Here is a 21,679-nt window from a genome sequence, read left to right on the forward strand (position 1 = left end):
AAATCCTAAGCCCAGAACGTATCGACGGTCCAACTCCTATACCATCACCACGTTCTCACCGGCCTTCGCCGTCACTGCGCCGGCGCGGCTACCGGCGAACGCCCTCGACTCGTCGTAGCGCTTAAGCTTCCTCTCCCCCGACCTCACACTCCCCAGTCCCCATCGTGTGTCGGAACCGATGCGGCTAGAGCCAAAACCCTAACCCCTCGAAACAGCTGCCTCCTACTCGAGCTGCCGGCATGGACGCGCTCATCTCGGCGGCGCTCGAGGAGGTGTGCGCCCGCCTCTCCTACGGAATCCCCGTCACCGACCTCTGGCCGGCGCTACGCGGGGCGCTCGAGGCGGCCGGCCTCCCGCTCAGCCCCGCCGTCAAGCGCGTCCTGTGGGCTCGCCTTCTCGCGCTCCCCGTCATCAGCCTCGTGGTGGGCGACGGGGATGGATCGCCCGTCGCGCCCGGCGACCCTGCGGAGAAGGACGTGGAGGAGGCCGAGCGGCGGGGCGTGCGGCTGGTGTCGAGCGCGCCGCTCAGGGACAACTTCCTTGGGATGTATGACCACAGGTTCGCCAAATCGGAGCTGAGTGCCGTCCAGAAGGCCGCGCTAGAGCTTGTCGGGGCAAGCAGGTGCGCTCCGATGTACATTTGAGCAAAGTATCATATTGGTTGCTTACTATCTCCCCTTCTTTTCCTATTTATCTGTGCCGAATTTCTGGCCCCCTTCGTTTTTGTACATTTATTTATGCCGACTTACCTGTGATCTTGTAATTCTTTGGGCTTAGGGGCTTCTGAGTATTGAGTCAGTATTTTACATGTCTCCGTGACTATTTTAGTTATGAAGATTGGAGAATGTTCTCTATTCGGTGTATATATGAACCTCATTTTGGGATGTTTTCATGTGTATGCTATAGAATTATTTTTGTCCGTCGGGAAATTATCCGATTTTACTCCCCCCCCCCCCCCCCCCCCCCCCCCCCCCCACCAATAAGTTTCACATACGACCACACATGTCAAATAGTAGGTTCATCTGTGTCAGAGTGTCCATGCTATCTTGCTTTGCCAGTCAAATAAGTTCCAGGCCGACATTGGCTCCCTTTGACACGTTTTAAGGGGTTTAAAGCCTGTTTCTTAAGTTTAACCAAGTCAACTGATAGATTTGATTTGGTAAAAGTTGATATGGCATCTCCCTTTGGCCGCTAAAAGTTTCAGGACTACTTTCTCTCACTTACCAAGTTTAGGTAGCATAAAATTCATTTCTCAAATTTAACCACATTCTCCAACACAATTGCTACTGCTTTTTTTGACCTATCTGTCTTCGCCATAATATATGAATTTGCAAATTGGCAACAAGATATCATGACTTCGGTAATAACACCTGCGATATTTGTTTACCTGTTGTCATAATAGGACTGTTGGTGTAACACAGAATGATCTATGCAAAAAATTTCACATGAAAGGAAACAACTTCCATTTTATTGTAAAAAGCCTTGTATCACAGCGGCTGATAGTTAGACAATCAGCTCTCATAAAGGTGAAAGACAATGGGGCTGAGGGGGAAGAGGTTTCACATAATAAGCAGGTTATTAACACCAACTCATTATATCTGTCCCGTTATGCCAAAGACATGAATATGAATTCACAACAAAGAATTGAGATTACAAAACCAGAACTACTGGGGAGCAATGAAGAGACCAACATTGCTTTGCAAGAAGATGGAGCTCTGGCTGTAAATTTGAAGAATGACATATCTGTTCATGATTATCTTCCAGCAATGGAAGCCATATGTGAAAAACTTGAAAATGCCAGTGGAAAGGTTAGTTGTTCCCTTCTTTTTCCATTTGATACTCTGTTTTATTTGTTTCTGATTTGCACGTTTGCTAACCTGGGGCAATTATTTCGCTGTAGGCTCTCGTTGTGTCAGATATAAAAGTTGATCTGGATTATAAGATGGCATATGGACACAGAGCATGGAGAAATGTAGGTTTGTTTATTATTGGTTACTGCAGATGTTCTCTATTTCCCTATTTCCTTCCTTATGGAGTGTTCAAAGATTCCTTTTTCTTCAGGTATTGCATAGGCTAAGAGATGCACAGCTTGTTGAAGAATTCGATGCCAAAGTTGATGATAAGGTGATGTCAATGTTTCCTCCTGTTTCATTGTTATTTTCAGTTATTATTTATGCCATTATTTCATATTTTTTAGGGTTCATTCTTGTGGTTGCCCATGAATCTCTAATTAGCAAACCATCTATCTGTTGGAAGTCTGTTCTTCCTGGGATCTCCAATAATGCTAGAGTGCTAGGCGGCACTAGTTACTGTTACTAGCATCATTCAATTCCCTTGTTCAGTTCCTGCTGGAAACTTGCATATTCTTTTAGATCGAAGATTCAATTCGCCCCAAGCCCCAGGTCCATATTTCATCAAATAAACAGAAGCTGAACACATAAGGTGACTCTAGAGCCCAGAGAGTACCATCCAATTTAAAGACAGGAAAGGTCAGACTAGAGACACCACCATGACAGATACAGTCATGGATAGACAGCTATGAACTCATACATATGTAAGGACAGACCCAGTGCATAGAAGCTCCCACACAAGGTGGGGTCTGGAGAGGGATCATAGGAACCTAGTCTTACCCCTGCAAAGTGCAATGCAGAGAGGCTGGTTAGAACCCAGGGCCTCTTGGCACAAATGGGGAGGACTTCACCACTGCGCCAGGCCTGCCCTTGAACTCATACATATGTAACAACAATAGAACCATGGATAGACAGCTTATGAATGGCCTTAGTGATTATGAACTGCCTTATTAATTCAAGCAGTTTCATCCACCTTCCGGGCATTCTCCAACTGCAATGCTTCTTTCAGAGCTGCAAGAACACAATTTATTTGGCATAAGACTGCAGAATATTCAACTGCAATGCTCTGCCCTGCTGTACTCTATTACTTTGTTATATTTCTGCATACTTTGTTAATGAACTAGCTAGACCCTTTTCAGGTTGTTCGCTGTTTACGCTTGTTGAAGAAATTTGATCCAGTTGAGTTCCAGTCGAAAAGTACAACCCAAGACTACAAAATTGGCGAGAAACGCCAGGCAAATGATCAAGTTATGGAGCTTCCATTAGAGAACTGTATATATGATATGATCAAAGCTGAAGGGTCAAAAGGTATAACCCTTGTCGAGGTACTTCTCTGACCCTTTCAACAGTACCGCACAGTGCGCTACATTCCCTCATAGCATTGACACATTGCAGTGGTATTCTGCTTCATTTCCAGGAGTACTGCTTTTCTCTGGTAGTTGAATACTTGAATCTAGTTACGAGTCAAAACCAGATGAAATGTTGACAGATTTGGTTGTTTTAGCAACTTCTTAGTTAATTTAGCAACTTGGAGGACATCAATAATTCCCACGTCAAGATAGGACAAGCTCCTGAAAACAAACTTTTACAGCTTACTTTGGTTCTAAACTTAATTTTTTGATGTGCTACAACAGATTGGATAGTGTTCATCCACTTAAATATCTTTCTCAGTACCTATATGGTTTGCATTATCGTTATGACAAATCCCCATAATCCATATTCAAGGATGTGAGAATTTCCATTGTCCAGTTCGAAAGGACTTCCAATGTTAATAATCATAGCTGTAGTTCAACATCTGCACTATCAGGAATACGACGTGTATAGTGGCCTGCAGACTAGTTTGCTACCCACAGCTGTTAAAAAGTTTTAGTCATAGTGTCATACGGCACTACTGGCAGAATTCTGGTTATACTTGGACATAAACATGTGTCTTAATGTTTTATTAGCAGGCGTATTTGTGCTTGTACCTAGCTCATATTTAGCAGTACTTTTTTTTTGCTTGCTTCTAACTGCATGGCCTTAACGAATTTATTTATTGAAATTTCATTTACTGCCCAACTTAAAAATGACATATGATCTTTTCTTTATGGCATACTAGCACATATGCCCGTGCGTTGCAACGGGAAAAATTGATGTTTTGTGCAAGTATAATGTCCCACGGCATTGGATTCACTATGAAAAAAATGTTGCAACGCTCCTACAAAATGAACATAAAAAATACGATGCAATTTAGCCGTGTTCATATTTTCTTTGTTGGGCATAATCTCCCACTGATTCCATCTAAGTATAATCCTTCCTTTAGTTACCGTGACGTCCTCACCCGTTTTAGTCGGGAATCAAATCCTTCCTTTTCTAATTTATTATCCCCAAGACGTTGAAGCATACAGATCCTTCCTTTTAACTATCCTACCTTTTTACCTCAAGTCCTTCCTTTAATTAGCCTCATCTATTTGAAAATTATATTTATTAAGACCACAATCTTTCTTTTAATTATTCCACCGGTTTACCCAGAATCCTTTTTTTAATTAGCCACATCCGTTTAAATGAATTACCCATAATCCTTTCTTTAATTAGCCATATCCGTTTAAATATTTTATTTTCTTTAATTAGCTCATTTGCTTAAACATGAGGACTGTCACTCATATATTTAGAGTGAGTTGCATCAAAGATCCAGATAGGAGGTCCTGTTTAAATTCCCACAATGTTAATTTATTTTGACCTAATTATTTTTCGCGGACTCTATGAAGCCCATAAAAGGCCCATCGAAATGAAAAGGACTGAACCAAACCAAGAATATATATTCCTTTTAATAGTTGGACTGAACCAAACCAAGAATACCTACTCTCTTTAATAGTAGGTATAGATATAGATATAGATATAGATATAGATATAGAATATTCTTGCCAATACAATAGCCTTCTGATTGTGGTTTCTAATGAAAAATTAGCTGCATGCCACAAAACGTCCTTGCACTATGAACCCAACAATGTGTTGTTGGTGGTGAATATACAAGGCATCTTTAGTGCACATCATTATGTAATACACATTGGTGTTGTTTATCTCATCTAATGTGGCATATTAGTTCTTTGTATTTCCTGAAATTAGTAACTTGTGTTCTCATATTATATACAACCAGCTTGGCAAACGTCTTGGGCATAAGAATTCTAGAAGGCTTCATAAAAGAGTGTCATCCATGCGCCAAAAATTCAATTTGACTTGGGATGCTGAAGTTTCAGATAAGACATCTCAGTACCGAGTTTGGACTTCAAAAGACTTTTTGCACTACAAATCTGGTACTGCTCTGCAAAGTTTTGAGGCGCTCCCAGGTGATCATGTCAATCATTCCGATTCGTGGTCACTAGTTCCATCTAGCGGATTGGATTCTCATAGCTCTCATGGCAACAATAATGAACTCTTGTATGAAGCGGAATGCCATGATGAGCCAGTTGGACATTCTCTCCAAAGCAGTCATGAAGCTTGTGTTGGAGTTTCCCAACTAGTTAAACAAGGTACAGTATCTAAATTCCTGTCGCTAACTGTGTATTCTCTCTGCGCTTTACATTTGTTTGTGAACTGCAAGCTGCTGTAAATGCTTATGGTACTTGACTATTTGTCCACAAAATTTTAAATATCATTGGCTTCCACAGATTTGAGTTATGACCACTATCCAACAAAATCATGTGCATGAGTTCCCAAAATTATCACATATGGAAGGGTATATTGTACAAACATGCAAAATTTCAAGACCACAATACATTGTATTTGTGTGATATGAAAAAGACATACTCTGTGAACACTATGCAATCTATATTCACTGAATACTATGAAATTTCAAACACCCTCTACCCTAAATTTTTCAGATAGTTCAAAACTTCTTTTATGATTTTCACACATTTGCAACATTTAGGGAATTCTTACCTAATATGTCTGCAATCAATAAGTATTGCAGCAACCTTGAGTGTACAAAATATTTCCTATTTTTATTTATCTGTTGCCCTTTTTGTATGTACCCTCTCAGCCTCTCCATTGTTTCTCTAAGACACAGTTTGACTTAGAATGGTCTATGGTCTTCTTTAATCCTGACCATTTAATTTATTTCACAGAACATTTTTTTAGTAATGGCAAAATCATGATCGTAAAAAGGACTTTGAAATGCAAATCTACCGGTACCATTTTGGTGCCAGCCAACCTATATATTATTTCCATTCTGAATAAATGTTGGTAGAAAATTACAAAAAATGAACCTCAAAATACATGGATGCATTATTAAAATGTGTAGATTGCACAAAATCACATGTTTAGGTCATATGGGTTGTAGAGAGGAAATACTGGCCAGTTAAATGCAGATAATCACATGTTTTCTCTTCTCTTTTAGATAAACTTGCTTTGGGTCGGAAGAAGCATCGGTGCCCCCCTTCAACTTCTGATGATCGACGACAGAGAAGGATTCTACACATGTTGAAGGTGCTTGCTAAGTATTCATCAATCAGTTTTTTTCATATGAACCATCTGTTCAAATACAAATGTGCCCTAAATTACCACTTTTACCGTGCTTGATCTGTGGCATGAAGTAACGCTTGCTCTTGACTGATGCACTTCACAAGTTCACAAGGACATTAACATCGCCTGTGTCCTACTTGCATACCTTTAGTTGCATTGCTTTGCAAACATGAGCTCAGTTTATGTATTGTAACCATTTTCGTGCACTTTTTTTTACAATTTACAGGAACATGACATGGTCTAAGCTTTCTGTAAACACTAGTAATTACAACAACAACAACAACAACAACAACAACAACAAAGCCTTTAGTCCCAAACAAGTTGGGGTAGGCTAGAGGTGAAACCCATAAGATCTCGCAACCAACTCATGGCTCTGGCACATGGATAGCAAGCTTCCACGCACCCCTGTCCATAGCTAGCTCTTTGGTGATACTCCAATCCTTCAGGTCTCTCTTAACGGACTCCTCCCATGTCAAATTCGGTCTACCCCGCCCTCTCTTGACATTCTCCGCACGCTTTAGCCGTCCGCTATGCACTGGAGCTTCTGGAGGCCTGCGCTGAATATGCCCAAACCATCTCAGACGATGTTGGACAAGCTTCTCCTCAATTGGTGCTACCCCAACTCTATCTCGTATATCATCATTCCGGACTCAATCCTTCCTCGTGTGGCCACACATCCATCTCAACATACGCATCTCCGCCACACCTAACTGTTGAACATGTCGCCTTTTAGTCGGCCAACACTCCGCGCCATACAACATTGCGGGTCGAACCGCCGTCCTGTAGAAGTTGCCTTTTAGCTTTTGTGGCACTCTCTTGTCACAGAGAATGCCAGAAGCTTGGCGCCACTTCATCCATCCGGCTTTGATTCGATGGTTCACATCTTCATCAATACCCCCATCCTCCTGCAACATTGACCCCAAATACCGAAAGGTGTCCTTCCGAGGTACCACCTGGCCATCAAGGCTAACCTCCTCCTCACACCTAGTAGTACTGAAACCGCACATCATGTACTCGGTTTTAGTTCTACTAAGCCTAAACCCTTTCGATTCCAAGGTTTGTCTCCATAACTCTAACTTCCTATTTACCCCCGTCCGACTATCGTCAACTAGCACCACATCATCCGCAAAGAGCATACACCATGGGATATCTCCTTGTATATCCCTTGTGACCTCATCCATCACCAATGCAAAAAGATAAGGGCTCAAAGCTGACCCCTGATGCAGTCCTATCTTAATCGGGAAGTCATCGGTGTCGACATCACTTGTTCGAACACTTGTCACAACATTATCGTACATGTCCTTGATGAGGGTAATGTACTTTGCTGGGACTTTGTGTTTCTCCAAGGCCCACCACATGACATTCCGCGGTATCTTATCATAGGCCTTCTCCAAGTCAATGAACACCATATGCAAGTCCTTCTTTTGCTCCCTATATCTCTCCATAAGTTGTCGTACCAAGAAAATGGCTTCCATGGTCGACCTCCCAGGCATGAAACCAAACTGATTTTTGGTCACGCTTGTCATTCTTCTTAAGCGTTGCTCAATGACTCTCTCCCATAGCTTCATTGTATGGCTCATCAGCTTAATTCCACGGTAATTAGTACAACCCTGAACATCCCCCTTGTTCTTGAAGATTGGTACTAATATACTCCGTCTCCATTCTTCTGGCATCTTGTTTGCCCGAAAAATGAGGTTGAAAAGCTTGGTTAGCCATACTATTGCTATGTCCCCGAGACCTTTCCACACCTCAATGGGGATACAATCCGGGCCCATCGCCTTGCCTCCTTTCATCCTTTTTAAAGCCTCCTTCACCTTAGACTCCTGGATTCGCCGCACAAAATGCATGCTGGTCTCATAAAGGAGTCGTCTAGTTCAATGGTAGAACTCTCATTCTCCCCATTGAACAGCTTGTCGAAGTACTCCCGCCATCTATGCTTAATCTCCTCGTCCTTCACCAAGAGTTGGCCTGCTCCGTCCTTGATGCATTTGACTTGGCCAATGTCCCTCGTCTTCCTCTCTCGGATCTTGGCCATCTTATAGATGTCCCTTTCACCTTCCTTCGTGCCTAACCGTTGGTAGAGGTCCTCATATGCCCGACCCCTTGCTTCACCAACAGCTCGCTTTGCGGCCTTCTTCGCCATCTTGTACTTCTCTATGTTGTCTGCACTCCTATCCAGGTATAGGCGTCTGAAGCAATCTTTCTTCTCTTTAATCGCCTTCTGGACGTCATCATTCCACCACCAGGTATCCTTATCTTCGCTTCTCCTTCCCCTGGACACTCCAAACTCCTCCGAGGCCACCTTACGAATGCAAGTCGCCATCTTCATCCACACATTGTCCGCATCCCCTCCTTCCTCCCAAGGGCCCTCCTTAATGACCCTCTCCTTGAACACCTGAGCTACCTCCCCCTTGAGCTTCCACCACTTCGTTCTAGCGACTTTGGCACGCTTATCCCGCTGGACACGAATCCGAAAGCGGAAGTCAGCAACCACCAGCTTATGCTGGGGTACAACACTCTCTCCAGGTATCACCTTACAGTCTAGGCACGCACGCCTATCTTCTCTTCTCGAGAGGATGAAATCAATCTGGCTAGAGTGTTGGCCACTACTAAAAGTCACCAGATGTGATTCTCTCTTTCTAAATAGGGTGTTAGCTACAATCATGTTGTAGGCTAGAGCAAAGCTTAAGACATCTTCTCCTTCTTGATTCCTGATGCCATGGCCAAAGCCCCCATGCGCCCCTTCAAAACCTGTGTTAGATGTACCCACGTGGCCATTGAGGTCTCCTCCTATGAAGAGCTTCTCACCAATCGGTACACTCCTAACCATGTCTTCCAGGCCTTCCCAGAACTCCCTCTTGGTGTTCTCATTGTGGCCTACTTGCGGGGCATACGCGCTGATAACATTGAGAACCAAGTCCTCAACTACCAGCTTGACCAAGATAATCCGGTCCCCACGTCTCTTGACGTCTACCACTCCATACTTGAGGCTCTTGTTGATCAAGATGCCTACGCCATTTCTGTTTGCAGCCATCCCCGTGTACCACAGCTTGAAGCCGGTATCCTCCACCTCCTTCGCCTTCTGTCCTCTCCATTTGGTTTCTTGGACGCAAAGGATATCAACACCTCTCCTCACCGCTGCATCAACTAGCTCCCGAAGCTTCCCTGTCAGAGACCCTACGTTCCAGCTACCTAAGCGAATCCTCCTAGGCTCGGCTAGCTTCCTTACCCTTCGCACCCGTCGAGTCAAATGCGAAGACCCTTGCTCATTTTCCACTACACCCGGGCGCCGATGTAGCGCGCCACTAAGGATGTGACGACCCGATCCTCGCTCACTTGCCACCGTATCCGGATCAAGATACGGCGCGCCACTTGGGGGGTGACGGCCCGGCCCTTGCCCACTTTCCACCACACCCGGGTTCCGATGTGGCGCGTCGCTGAGAGGGTTACGCCCCAACGAAAATCTTTTGGGTTTCATCTCCATAAGAGTGGCTGAGTTTTTACGTTGGCTCGCCAAGCCTATCACAACCCTCCTCCTTTACCCGGGCTTGGGACCGGCTATGTTGAGACAACATAGGCGGAGTTTAAACACTAGTAATTACAATTAAACTAATTTAATTGTAAGTGTTACTTTGTGCAATATGTTGTTTTCGGCAATTGTATCATAAGCCACAAAATCCCCTTCTCATTTTACCCTTTTTAATAGGACTTCAATTATCTGTTCACTTCGTGCACCAATCATTTGAAACTGCTGAAATGTGTTCATTAAGAGTTCTTTTAGTGAAAAAAAACCCAACCCCCTTCCCTAGTAGTCACTCCTTTTGTCACTTACCACCCTATTAAGTTATTCGGGTCCATTGACTCATCTATAAATCATTCTACCATCTTAAGACACTCTTGGAGGGTTCATTTATCTCATTTTCTCACGAATTTCTCTTGAATTCGTGACACGTCAGCAGCCACAGACGAATGGGATCGAGCAGACAGCCTCGTCTGGTTTCTCTCCGTCTTTCTTAACAGTAGCTTCCCTCTTTCCTCACTGTGGCGTCGCTGTAGGTGAGACTGATATGGCTGTGTCCCTGTGTATCCCATGTGTCATGTGACATTGGGATGGTTGCATGGCCTCTAGTATGTCATGCTTCAATAAAAACCACCAGAATTTCACGATAAATTGTAAAAATGAACAGGTAGGTGGGTATGTCTATGGTAAAATGCTTACTGGTGATGCTAATAAACTAGAATGGCTTATAGGAGGCTACATTATCCCATGTAAAACTATGTCTGCCTGTGGATTTCTGGCCTCAATATTCCTTATACCAGCATGCTTCTATCTGGGAAGTACAGCTCTATGGTACCAGTACAAGACTATCATCCTTCTTTCTTTTTTAATGTTTCATGTTTATCATTTATTTATTCCTCTTCATTTTTTTATTTGTAATAAATGAAAGCACTTCATAGTTATCTTAGTTGGACTTGCAAGAAGTAACATCATTTTTTGTTCATTTGTGTACACATGGTCATGTCCATGCATGTTCATGCACCCTTGAATATCTTCTTGCATTTCATTGTTTTGCACCTTTTCTTCCTTTGCAGAAAAAGAAATTTGTGCTAAAGGTGGAGTTACATAAATGGTTAGAGAGACTTGAAAAGGAAAATGGCAAAATGATGGATAGGAAAACATTGGCCCGCACGTTGAATAAGCTTCAGCAAGAGGGCAGCTGTAAATGTATCAAAGTCAGTGTCCCTTTGGTTACAAACTACACCCGCAATCGTCTCATTGATGTAATACTGCATTCCTCTGTTGGGGACTTATCACCAGAACTTGTTGATCAAATTAGGATGAGGCAACGGAACTTTGACACTGAAACTCGTTCTGGTGCAGCAGCTAAACTGAAGCAAAATCAACATAAGACAGCCATACCTGGTCTGAGGATTTCACGCAGAATTAAGGATAACAAACCGTTAATAATAGAAGCTATGCATGCCAATGGATTTATAGGTGCAAAAATGATCCGGGTGAAGCTGTTCCATAAATTTCTGTGGGCATATGTCAGTTGTTTGCCAGGTTGCTGCATACCAGCTGGTTATGCCGAAGAAGGGCAGCATACCAAGGACCTTAATCAATCATCTCCGTTATTTTCGATGGCAGCAGCTATAAATGAAATGCCTGTCGAACTCTTTCTACAAGTTGTGGGATCAGCCAAGAAAATCGATAACATGATAACTAAGGTGCTTTCAGAACTTCCTACTGAGGAATACAACCAGCTCATGGACACTCATGCTAAGGGACGACTCTCACGCTTAATAAATATTTTAGATAAGCTCAAGGTAATGTTCCTTGTCTTCGATGTTTGCGAGAATCTAGAAAATTAGGCGTTTTTAAAGGAAAAAACTAAGAATACAAACCTGAAGTTCTTTTATGTTGATATTTGCCTGATGCATATTCTTATTTAGCAAAGTCAACTTCATGTTTATTGCGATTCAACTTCCATGGTATCTTAATTCACTAGGGCACAGCGGACTTGTAATGACCCAGTTCTGCACTTCTGTGGCTTTGTTTGCTAGTTGCTCCAACTTGCAAATGAACTTGTAGATGAGTCAGGTGTACCATCAGATGCTGCGCCTACACATTCAATGGAGCTCAGGCCTTACATTGAAGAACCAATAAGAAGAATTCTTCCATCATCCCATGTTAATTTGAATCATCGCCCAAAAATTCGGCATGATTTTGTGCTTTCAAAGCAGGAGTTTGTTGATGCTTACTGGGAAACATTAGAGTACTGCTATCTGACAGCTGGCTTGACTGAGCCGTTAAGTGCTTTCCCTGGCTGTTCTGTACCTGAGGTTGGTTATCATTGATGTGCATTGTTGCAATATTATCTCAAAATAGTACTCCCTCCGATCTATAATTAGTGTTGTTTTAGTTCAAATTTGAACCAAAACCACGACACTTATTATGGATCGGAGGGAGTAATATTTTACTGTTGGTTTACCTGTTACCATCTTTAAATGCTCACTTGCTTTCTTATCCCGTTATGTACTTTGAAAATAATATGTGTATATATATTTGTCAAAATTTGACTGCTGCATCATTGACTTAACTGTATAGTTCTGTTTACACTAACTTATGTTTCATTCTCTACACGTCTTGCATTTCATTGTCCTTTCTGGTTGTGGTAAATGGTTTTGCCTGTAAGACCCTTTCAGCTAAAATGTTCCTGTTCATTTGAACGTGCAATGCTGGTCTGTTTTATAAATTCACGGCCTTCCAATTTTACCTTCTGAATATATCTCAGTATCGTATTTGGCTGCTGATGCTGTTAACTGCTCCATCAATATTCATGATTTGGTGTTGCATTGCTGGCTGCTGCTGCCCAAATCTAGTCAACAGTGTCGGCAGGATCTCGATATTGTCATACTGATATGTGCTTTTTAGTTCCTTGCTAATATGCTCTTCTTTTATCATAAATGTTGCCAACTGCAAGCATTTTGCCAATTGCCATTTTTTGTTATATAATCTGGAAACAATATTTTCTGGCATTGGCAGTTCTAGTTTATCAAGCTTTATATCGTACCATGTTTCATGCAGGTTTCTCATCCTCGTTCATGGAGTTCTCGTAGAGTAATGACTATTGAACAACGGCGGGAGTTACAAAAGCGTATTAGAAAAATCAGTGAGGAGGGGAGAATTCCTTTCAAAGATTGTCTTGTAATCGCAAAAGAGTTGAATCTCTCTCTAGAGCAGGTATGAGCTTGTAATTTCCCTCCATCTTCATGTGAGGGCAATTTATTTGCAGCATTAGTCTGAATAGTATTTGACTTGGTTTTGCACTACCATTGAACTTATATGCTAGTGCTTTTCTACAACTTTGTGTTTTCGGGCATTCCATATTGAGGAAGGGAGAAAATATATATTTCGAATTAGTTAAATCCAACGGAAAAATTAAAATGAAGGGTCAGCACAAAACCAGATAAATTGAACATCAGATTAAGTAGGAACCACCTAATGCCTCAGCAATTACATACTCCCTCCGTTCCATAATGTAGTGCATATAGATTTTTTGAAAAGTCAAACCTCGCAAACTTTGACCAAGTTTGTGGAGAAAAAATATTTGCATCTAGAATGCCAAACATATATCATTACATTCATCATAAGATGTAGTTACATATTTTATATATTTGGTATTGCAGATATAGATAATTTTCTCTATAAACTTGGTCAAAGTTTGACTTTTGAAAAAAAAATCTATATGCACTACATTATGGAGTGAAGGTAGTATAAGTTTGTTGCTGAGGCAATCCTATGGTCTACACCCTTCTTACATACTGTAATCAAGATGGAAGTTGACCACACGGTAGTAAGTTCCATCATGTGCCCCCTTTGTCATGGAAATTGGGCATGCGACGAATGCTGAGCACGGGAAGGTGGGCGCTGCTCTAGTACCACCTGAGAGAGTAGAAAGCATTTCAGGAACAAGTCCAAATGTGTGCAACTGCTCATACAAAGGAACATCATGAACTGTTGAAGGAATAACTTTAATAAGACCCGCTAAATGTTTTTAGAGACATAGAAAACCAAAGGCAGTAATAACTTGATCCAAATATCTAAGGGGCATGGTGTGTAAATTCCAAAGGATAACAAGAACTGTAGTTTTGTATTTGGACTTTTGGAGGAAATTTAATTCAAATTTTCTTCTTATTGGAGTAGAAAATTGAATTACTAAATGTCTGCTTGGGTTTAGCTACCACAGTTGAATTGAGTTTGTAAAAATGGAGGCCCAATGTGTTTCCAAGTTGAAATGGAATTGGGCTTACAATTCAACTTTCTGTTTGGTTGTGCTAAAGAATCCACAGATAACATATAGGTCACCACCCAAAACCAAATCATATTTGGCTGCCGGAGAAATGGAATCACACAAGTGGTCGAGTGGCTTCGCCGTGAATGCTCCCCGGTGGCAGCAGAAGAGGTGGTGGGAGCTGGTTGGCGACGGAGGCTGTGGGCTGTTGCCACCCGAGCCGAAGACAGGGATGAGGAAGAAACAGTTCATGATGTCGGATGTACTTGAGATCTCGCTGGTTGCTGTCAGTGCCACAGGCTGCCATCTGAGCGTTATCCCCACCTAATAACTCAAAGGTGGAGGAAGAAGCAACCATTGTCAGAGGGGAGAATAAAGGAGGCGGCCAGAGGTGGAGGATGGAGATGCTGTACCAGATCCTGATGGAAGGAAGGGAAGAAGCAAGAAGATGAGGCGAGCGACTGTAGAGGTAGATGGAGGCAGGGGGCCTGTGGAGGTCAAGGGGACACGGGCTGACTGGTGGCCGGTGGCGGAGGTTGACAAAGGCACGGCATCGGATATGAGAGGAAGTAGGGGCGGCCTTCGAGCAAGCAGAACCCCCCCCCCCCCCCCCCCCCCCCCCAAAAAAAAAATTCCGCTTCCAGATCCTAATAGCATTTGAACAGCCGATATTCAGAAGACTCGATTTGAGTTCCTGAATTCCAAGTCTAGTTCCAACATCCAAGCAGGGTGTAATACAATATGGCTGACCTCATATAACTAAGAGTATAATTTTGACAAGCTAACATAACAAAAATGTGCAGTCTGTCTCTTTTGATTTGTCAAGGTTAAAGTTTGACTCCGCGTCACGAAATTCATAACTAGGCAGGCTTGCTTGTTACACTCTGCACTGTGGGATGAACGGGCAGATGGCCTCTTTAAGCCTATCCTAGTGAATCTTCATTTGACTTATTTTCTGCCATGCACATGCGTGTGCTCTTCGAAGTTTATGTGGCACATTTTTTTCCGAACATGTACTTAAATGCATGCTATTTTGTATTAGAAGAAACCGTCAAGAAGGCGGCAAAAGTATACAAAACCACCAAAAGTGGCTGTCCTAAAAACCAAAACTAGAGGTATGAAACAAATAAAAACAAAACTGCCTAGCTAACCAAAACAGAAAGGAAACTAGGGGTGAGGGGCTAGTATTTAAGGAGCTCTGGCATACAATGGCAAAGTCAGAAGATCCTTTGTTTCTGCTAGTTTCAGGAGATCAGCTTTGCTGAGGATGCTATCAGCCAGTGATTGGCCAGTTAACTAGCTCATGGTATGATACTATAAATGGAATTGAACAACAAATCTGAGCCCAGTGCCCCAGTGGGAGGTAGGCAGGGAGGGGATTTAGGCCATATTGCAAACCCTGACTGCTGCTGCCAGTCATTGTACCTTTATTTTTCGCATCTTACCCACAGTACAGAAAGGGAATTAGGGAACTCGAGAGAGTACTTAAGCCTGATGGCATACCCCAACAGCCTCCACTTGTCTGGTCCTTCCTACCTTGCATCTGCATCTGCTGCTGCTCTCTGCCCTGCTGCTTGTTGTGGCGGCTGCTGCTGTTCGTGGTGGAGGCCTGGTAATATTAGGGCACAGGATTTAATGTATAGGACCACACTTAGAGAAGATACAACATTCATAGCATATGATTTGTTGATACTAATGAAACATGAAAAATCATGGAGCAATTGTAGCATATCTCCAACACAGGTCCACCTTTATTTCCTTTTTATGGCTTTCTTCACATATGGCCATGATTTTTTCAAGCAGCCATATCTTAATTAGCACAACACGCAGGACTTTTTTTCCATTGTGTTGGTACAATAAAAATATACAACTGCTAATTGTCTGATATGTGTAGATAGGCTACTCATAAGGTGTAAAAATTATATGGTCAGGAAGGCATTTTCTTGCATTTTTTCTTCAGTTTCAGTTAGTAATAGTGTCCTTAATTGCTTATCCTGTCAGCAGTCACTGCCTGCTTGTTTCTTAAGTTATGATTGTTTCATTATCCTAGTTAAAATATTGTTTATATCTGATTTGTTTTGTCCATTAGTTCCTATTCAGTATTACTGACTGGCAGGATTTTTTCTATTAATGTAGGTGCTTTGTGTTTCGTACTCTCAGAATAGACAGCTCATCTTTCCTACACAAAAGCAGCAACGAGCTAGTTCTGGATCGATCTGTCAGAAAAGGAAAAGATCTGCTAATAAGGTTACCCTACGGTTTATTAAACAAAAAGTTGAAGCCAGTGGATCCTCTGGAAAGGCATCAACCCAGTCTACCCTGGATGAGGGATTACCAGGGAGCATTTATGCATCATCCACTGGTAAAAAGTTCATGTGGACATATGAATCTGACAGGTATAGTTTCATTTTGCACCTACTACAGACCTTACTACTGGAGCTAAAAAAATGTTTTGGAGCCTGATCGGTTATTATTATCTGCAGAAAACTGCTGATGATCTACACTAGATTTTGTGCAGCACGCGGACCCAAATGTCAATGGAACACTCTCTCTGGTCTTCCAGCTGCACCACCTACATGTCGTAGAAGGATGGCATATTTAAATAAAAACATAAACATAAGAAAAGCTGTCGTCCGAATCTGTAGCCTTCTCAGAGAGGAAAGGAGATCGAAAGAGAGGGAATCCCATTCCCATATGTCAAATTCTAGTCATGAGAACTGTGTGGATTCAGATTCTGAGATATTCAATTGGGATTATTTTGAAGATCCAGAAATAAAAAATGCACTTGATGAAGTCCTTGAATTCATCCGAGTAGAAAACGTGAACCAGACCAGGGAAGTTGAGCCTAATAATTCAAAGTGCAACAATGATAATAATGCCAATGAGGAAATTCCAAGTGGGCAGAAAGAGCAGGTAAGTAATTGTCATTTAACCTCAACTTCCAACCTATGTTTTGGTTAATACCGATCTTTCACCTTGAATTAATCAGGTTATGCAAGGTGTTACCAGTACAAGCGCTGCAGTTCCAGAAACTGGATCATGTGAGCTTGCAGAATTGCCTAGACAATCAAATGCACCCCATGCTAGTAACAGCGTGGACGGTCCCTGTGCATCTGATGAAAACATCATTAAGGTCAACAAAGATGAAACTACTAGAAGATATGGATGCAAATCTTTAGCAGTTGCCAATGCGATAGAGCTTCTGAAGTTGGTTTTTCTCAGCACATCATCAGGATCAGAAGTACAAGCTTCATTAGCTACAACCCTCCAGCTTTATTCACAGAGCGAAATTGTGGCTGCCTTTTCCTTTCTTAGTGAGAAGAAGTTCACGGTTAGTATTTGCGGACTTATGCAGTTAAGTTCCCATTGAACATTGAATATCCAGTCTCTGCTATTGTTCAGTATGCTCAGCCCAGCTCAGGTCTTTTGAACCATATTAACTCCACTTGCTTGCAAAGTGCAACATTTAGCTTCATTGCTTGTGAAACCTAGATATTTAACCATGGTTTGTGATCACAAAAATTATACTTCATCTGAAGCATGGTCCTATCAGTCCATCACAAATCACCATTCAGAAAGTAACTCGATATAGAACTAACATGTACAAATATAAGCTTGTGGTGGGGGAATAGCATGAACGTAGATGTTGGGTTCTGATGTTGATAACTGGAAATTCATTATGAAGCCGGAATCTAAACACGATGTGCTTGCCTGGCTAACGTTGTCTGGATTTATGAATGTGGTGATCAATGCTGCATGCACTTATGTTTATGCCCGTGTTATCACAGCCTTTACTTTCCCCATGTTATAAGCACCTGAGTTTGCAGTGGAGCTATGCTGATAATCTTTATTCTTAGCATGTGCTGTAAAGGATGATTAGTCTGTTCAGCATCTTCACTGTTATCCTGCCTGTAATCATGCCAGGAATCATAGAGTTCCTTCAGTTCTGTAATGAGCTGGAGCAGACAGTTTGATTTAAGTCTAATATGTGATATAAGACAACAGTTAATTTGTACCGCTATTCTTACTTCTCACTGCATTTTGCAGGTTAGTGGACATGGAACAAAGCCATACACCCTTTCTAGAAAATTCTTCTTCAAGGCTTCTCATTCACCCTTCCCATTTGGTTCTGGAAAAAAGGCTTCTGAATTTTCCAACTGGCTTATAGGGCAGCAAAGGAACACTGCAGACAATAGAATTTATTTGTATCCAGATGTAGAATGTGGAGAAATTGTTTATCTCTTTTCGCTGGTTTCGTCTGGAGAGTTGTTCATTTCACCTTCCTTGCCAAGCGAAGGAGTTGGTGATGCTGATGGGCCTAATAGTTCCAATCCTTTGGTTGAAGATACCAGTGGACTAAATGATGGTACTCACAAACGCAAGGCTGATACGGTGGAACAGGAAAGCAGTGCGGCTAAGAAAAACAAGCTTTGTTACCGCCGTGAGAAAGGTTTCCCTGGTATCCAAGTTGCTCTGAATCAGGAGAGAATTGAAACAAGCTATCTCACTCAAGAGTTACATGATAAAGAGTGCCTTATTTTTAGTTTAGCTCAGGAAATGAGCATGAAGGATGTTGATTCACAGGTTGAAAGCCCCAACACGTTACTGTATTTAAACAACTCCAGTTCATGTCGACATATGCTGTCTGAATCTCATTTGGAAAGCTCTTATAATGGATGGCCTTGGGATGCTATGAAAATATATGCGGACCAGTTACCATCATTATCTTGTAATCAAAATGAATCGTCCATATTGTCTTCTGATCTGTTCAGAAATGCATTTTATGTTATTTATCAAGGTGGCGAAGGAGGAGTTAATTTGAGAGAATTGTCACAGGAACTGCATCCATTAGGTACTTGCTGTTCTCATGAATAATCATTTGCGTAGTTTTTTATAACTTACTTGTTGCATAAGGTACAGTCTTTTTTTTTGGTAGGTATAGTTCATTTTTGTTTTGATCTTATCCAATGCAGGCACACAGTTAGTTGATGTGATTGTTCATACACTCAAGAGATTTCATCTGGCCATGGAGGTAAATCTATAAACTTTTGTATAATAGACTAGTTGTGTACTTGTTTATCTACATATTTATCACTGTTTAGCAAGAGGTCATTCAATTCACTTCATTCAACACCTAGTTGTGACTATTTCCACTGTGTTCTGGTTTGTTATCAGTTGTCTATAAAATTCAACTAACAGATTTGTTACCAACATACACTTTCTTTCTTCATATTTATAGAAATCTGTAGAGGGTAACATAGCTAAAAATGTACATCTGTAGGATTCTGCTACAAACTTTTGGTCATGCCAGTGGAATAACAGAGAAAACATGAAAAACAAAGTCGAATGTGTACACTCAAAATTCTTCAATTTTTTTACTATACATAAAGCATTTTAATTTTAAAATGAAATCGGTTTTCATATTTTTCAAGCATGTGTATTGGAGACCTTGCAGATCTATCAAACAACAAATAAAAAAGAGCAGAGGAGTATATATATGCTTCATAGATGTGAGAGAATGTAGCACCTTGTACATACTAGGCACTTCTTCTTTTTTTGTGGGAAGTACGTACATACTAGGCACTTTAACTGTGGTAAGATGGAGAAAACCAAGTACAGATCATGTGGCATTCTTCAATCCTGTGGTGTTCACCTTTTTTAAGGATGCTAGCTGTCTTGCCTGTTTTCTTTCCTTTTTGAGATGAAGCCTTGAGTTGTTAGAGCAATGCATTACTTTTAAAATTCGAAGCTATCCACGGCTTCTGTTATTTCATCCCTATTTATTCATATATGGGAGTCACCATGTCTGCTCAATTGTATTTCATCCCTATTTATTCATATATTGGAGTCACCATGTGTGCTCAATTGCTTTATAGGTCAATGCGTACGATGGTTTCCAGATCGTTGACTCATTACATAAGTCAAAGTATCATATAACCACACTTGCAGAATACAGCCATTGCAGCTGTTCACAAACTCCAGGTTCGCAAATAATGAAGACTGGAGGCACAGAAAATGTATTGAAAGAGAAGCATGCCATGTCTAGTAAGCAGGGAACTGTAAAAAAACTTGGTGATGGGCACACAGTCACAATTATTAGTGGTGAAAGCAAGTCAAGTTCATCTCATATGTGCAGTCAAAATTGTGGAGATAAGGAAATACTGTCTACTCCATCACAAGACAACATGGAGAGTGATTGCTGCCATGCTTGTGGAAGGCATATTTATCACCCTATATTGCCATGGATAAATGGTGATGGCAGCATCAATAGTACCGTCTATGAAGGTTTAACTCGTCGAATTATTGGCTATGTGATGCAATATCCAGGAACAGTAGAGGTGCGTATCTATTTTTATCATTTATATCTGCTTTTTATGTATTTGGAAAATTTTGTGTACCACTAATTGTGAACTCTTGAATCAGCCCTAATTCATAATGATAGTGTATTTTGTCATGATTTTGACCAAGCATCCTGTTATTAAGATCGTAGGAAAACTTGTTTTACTTCACGCATTCCAAACAACTTAACATGTGAAACCTATACTGAGAGAATTGCAGCTTTCAAGTCGTAGTTCGAAAAGAATGCACCGTTGCTTTGTAAAACAAACATATTCCTTATACACGAGAACCAAACTTATTATGTTTGTGTCCTTCTTACTTTTTGAGGAAAGGTGACACTTCACACATTTACAAGAAAAATCTCAGGTCTTCCTATTCGTATGGTCTTCGAAATTGCGTTATGTTTAACCTATCGTTGTCAACATGGTTATGTTAGAAGTTCTGATCGTATGCTTTGCTGTTATGTTAGGAGGATGTTATCCACAAGATGGATGTATTGAATCCTCAGGTATATTACCTTTGTCTATTTGTGCCAGTATCATCTATATTCAAACGATTGCTGTTTAATGACAATGATGTATGTTTTGCCTCGTACATTGTCTTGCTGTTTTCGCAGACATGCAGGACCTTGTTGGAGAAGCTGACACTTGATAAACACCTCTATGTTCGGGTGTTCGAAGAACCTGTGCCTACGGCTCCCACCATATTGCAGAGTCTTTTCAGTCGGGACACCTGTACACAACCATGCAAGCGTAGAAGGCGTTACTTCTCTAACTCAACGAGCACATTCATGTTATAAGAGGAACTTGGTTTGTGTGCGAAGTTTTGAAAAGCGTTGCCTTGTCTGCTTGTGTGGAATTGTAAACTACATCCGCGGTCACTGAATTTGAGGCATATATTCTTTTTGGTCACTGGACTTAAATATACTCGAAATATGTTCACTAAGAGCTTCTGAGTTGCACTTCATCCTCCTGTGAGGACTCGTTGTCTCTCCCTGCCAATGCCGGGGGTCCAATCCTGTGGGAAATGAATCAAACGCTTGTGGATGTTGTAGACCTTCTGTCACATCCTAGATTTTTCCCAAATCTGGTATGTTAAAATTTTCACAGGATTTTTTTTAGGAAACACCCATGTTTGCCTAGGATTTGATTGTGATTGACTTTGAATTGTTTGATTGTTTGCCTAGAAGAATGA

At 41.4% G+C, this 21,679-nt stretch overlaps 1 protein-coding gene across 1 annotated transcript; it reads left to right on the top strand.

Moving 5' to 3' along the window:
• The first annotated feature begins 60 nt into the window (after positions 1-60).
• LOC125513778 lies at positions 61-21,430 on the top strand. Its single transcript, XM_048678967.1, has 18 exons — positions 61-622; positions 1,403-1,808; positions 1,901-1,972; positions 2,062-2,124; positions 2,990-3,175; positions 4,987-5,359; positions 6,226-6,314; positions 10,944-11,678; positions 11,916-12,194; positions 12,940-13,095; positions 16,283-16,542; positions 16,630-17,059; positions 17,136-17,477; positions 18,194-18,998; positions 19,120-19,178; positions 20,023-20,484; positions 20,955-20,993; positions 21,102-21,430. The coding sequence occupies exons 1-18, from the start codon at positions 240-242 to the stop codon at positions 21,282-21,284; spliced, it is 5,322 nt and encodes a 1,773-aa protein (XP_048534924.1). The 5' UTR covers positions 61-239; the 3' UTR covers positions 21,285-21,430.
• The last annotated feature ends 249 nt before the right edge of the window (positions 21,431-21,679 follow it).

The sequence above is a fragment of the Triticum urartu genome, chromosome 6 (assembly GCF_003073215.2).
Source record: "Triticum urartu cultivar G1812 chromosome 6, Tu2.1, whole genome shotgun sequence".
Classification (NCBI taxonomy): Eukaryota; Viridiplantae; Streptophyta; class Magnoliopsida; order Poales; family Poaceae; genus Triticum; species Triticum urartu.

Excerpts from the sequence above, each read along its gene's own strand:
- LOC125513778 (XM_048678967.1), top strand. The coding sequence starts at position 240 with ATGGACGCGCTCATCTCGGCGGCGCTCGAGGAGGTGTGCGCCCGCCTC. Across the intron at positions 623-1,402 it reads GAGCTTGTCGGGGCAAGCAG|GACTGTTGGTGTAACACAGA; the intron begins GTGCGCTCCGAT and ends TTGTCATAATAG. Across the intron at positions 13,096-16,282 it reads TGAATCTCTCTCTAGAGCAG|GTGCTTTGTGTTTCGTACTC; the intron begins GTATGAGCTTGT and ends CTATTAATGTAG.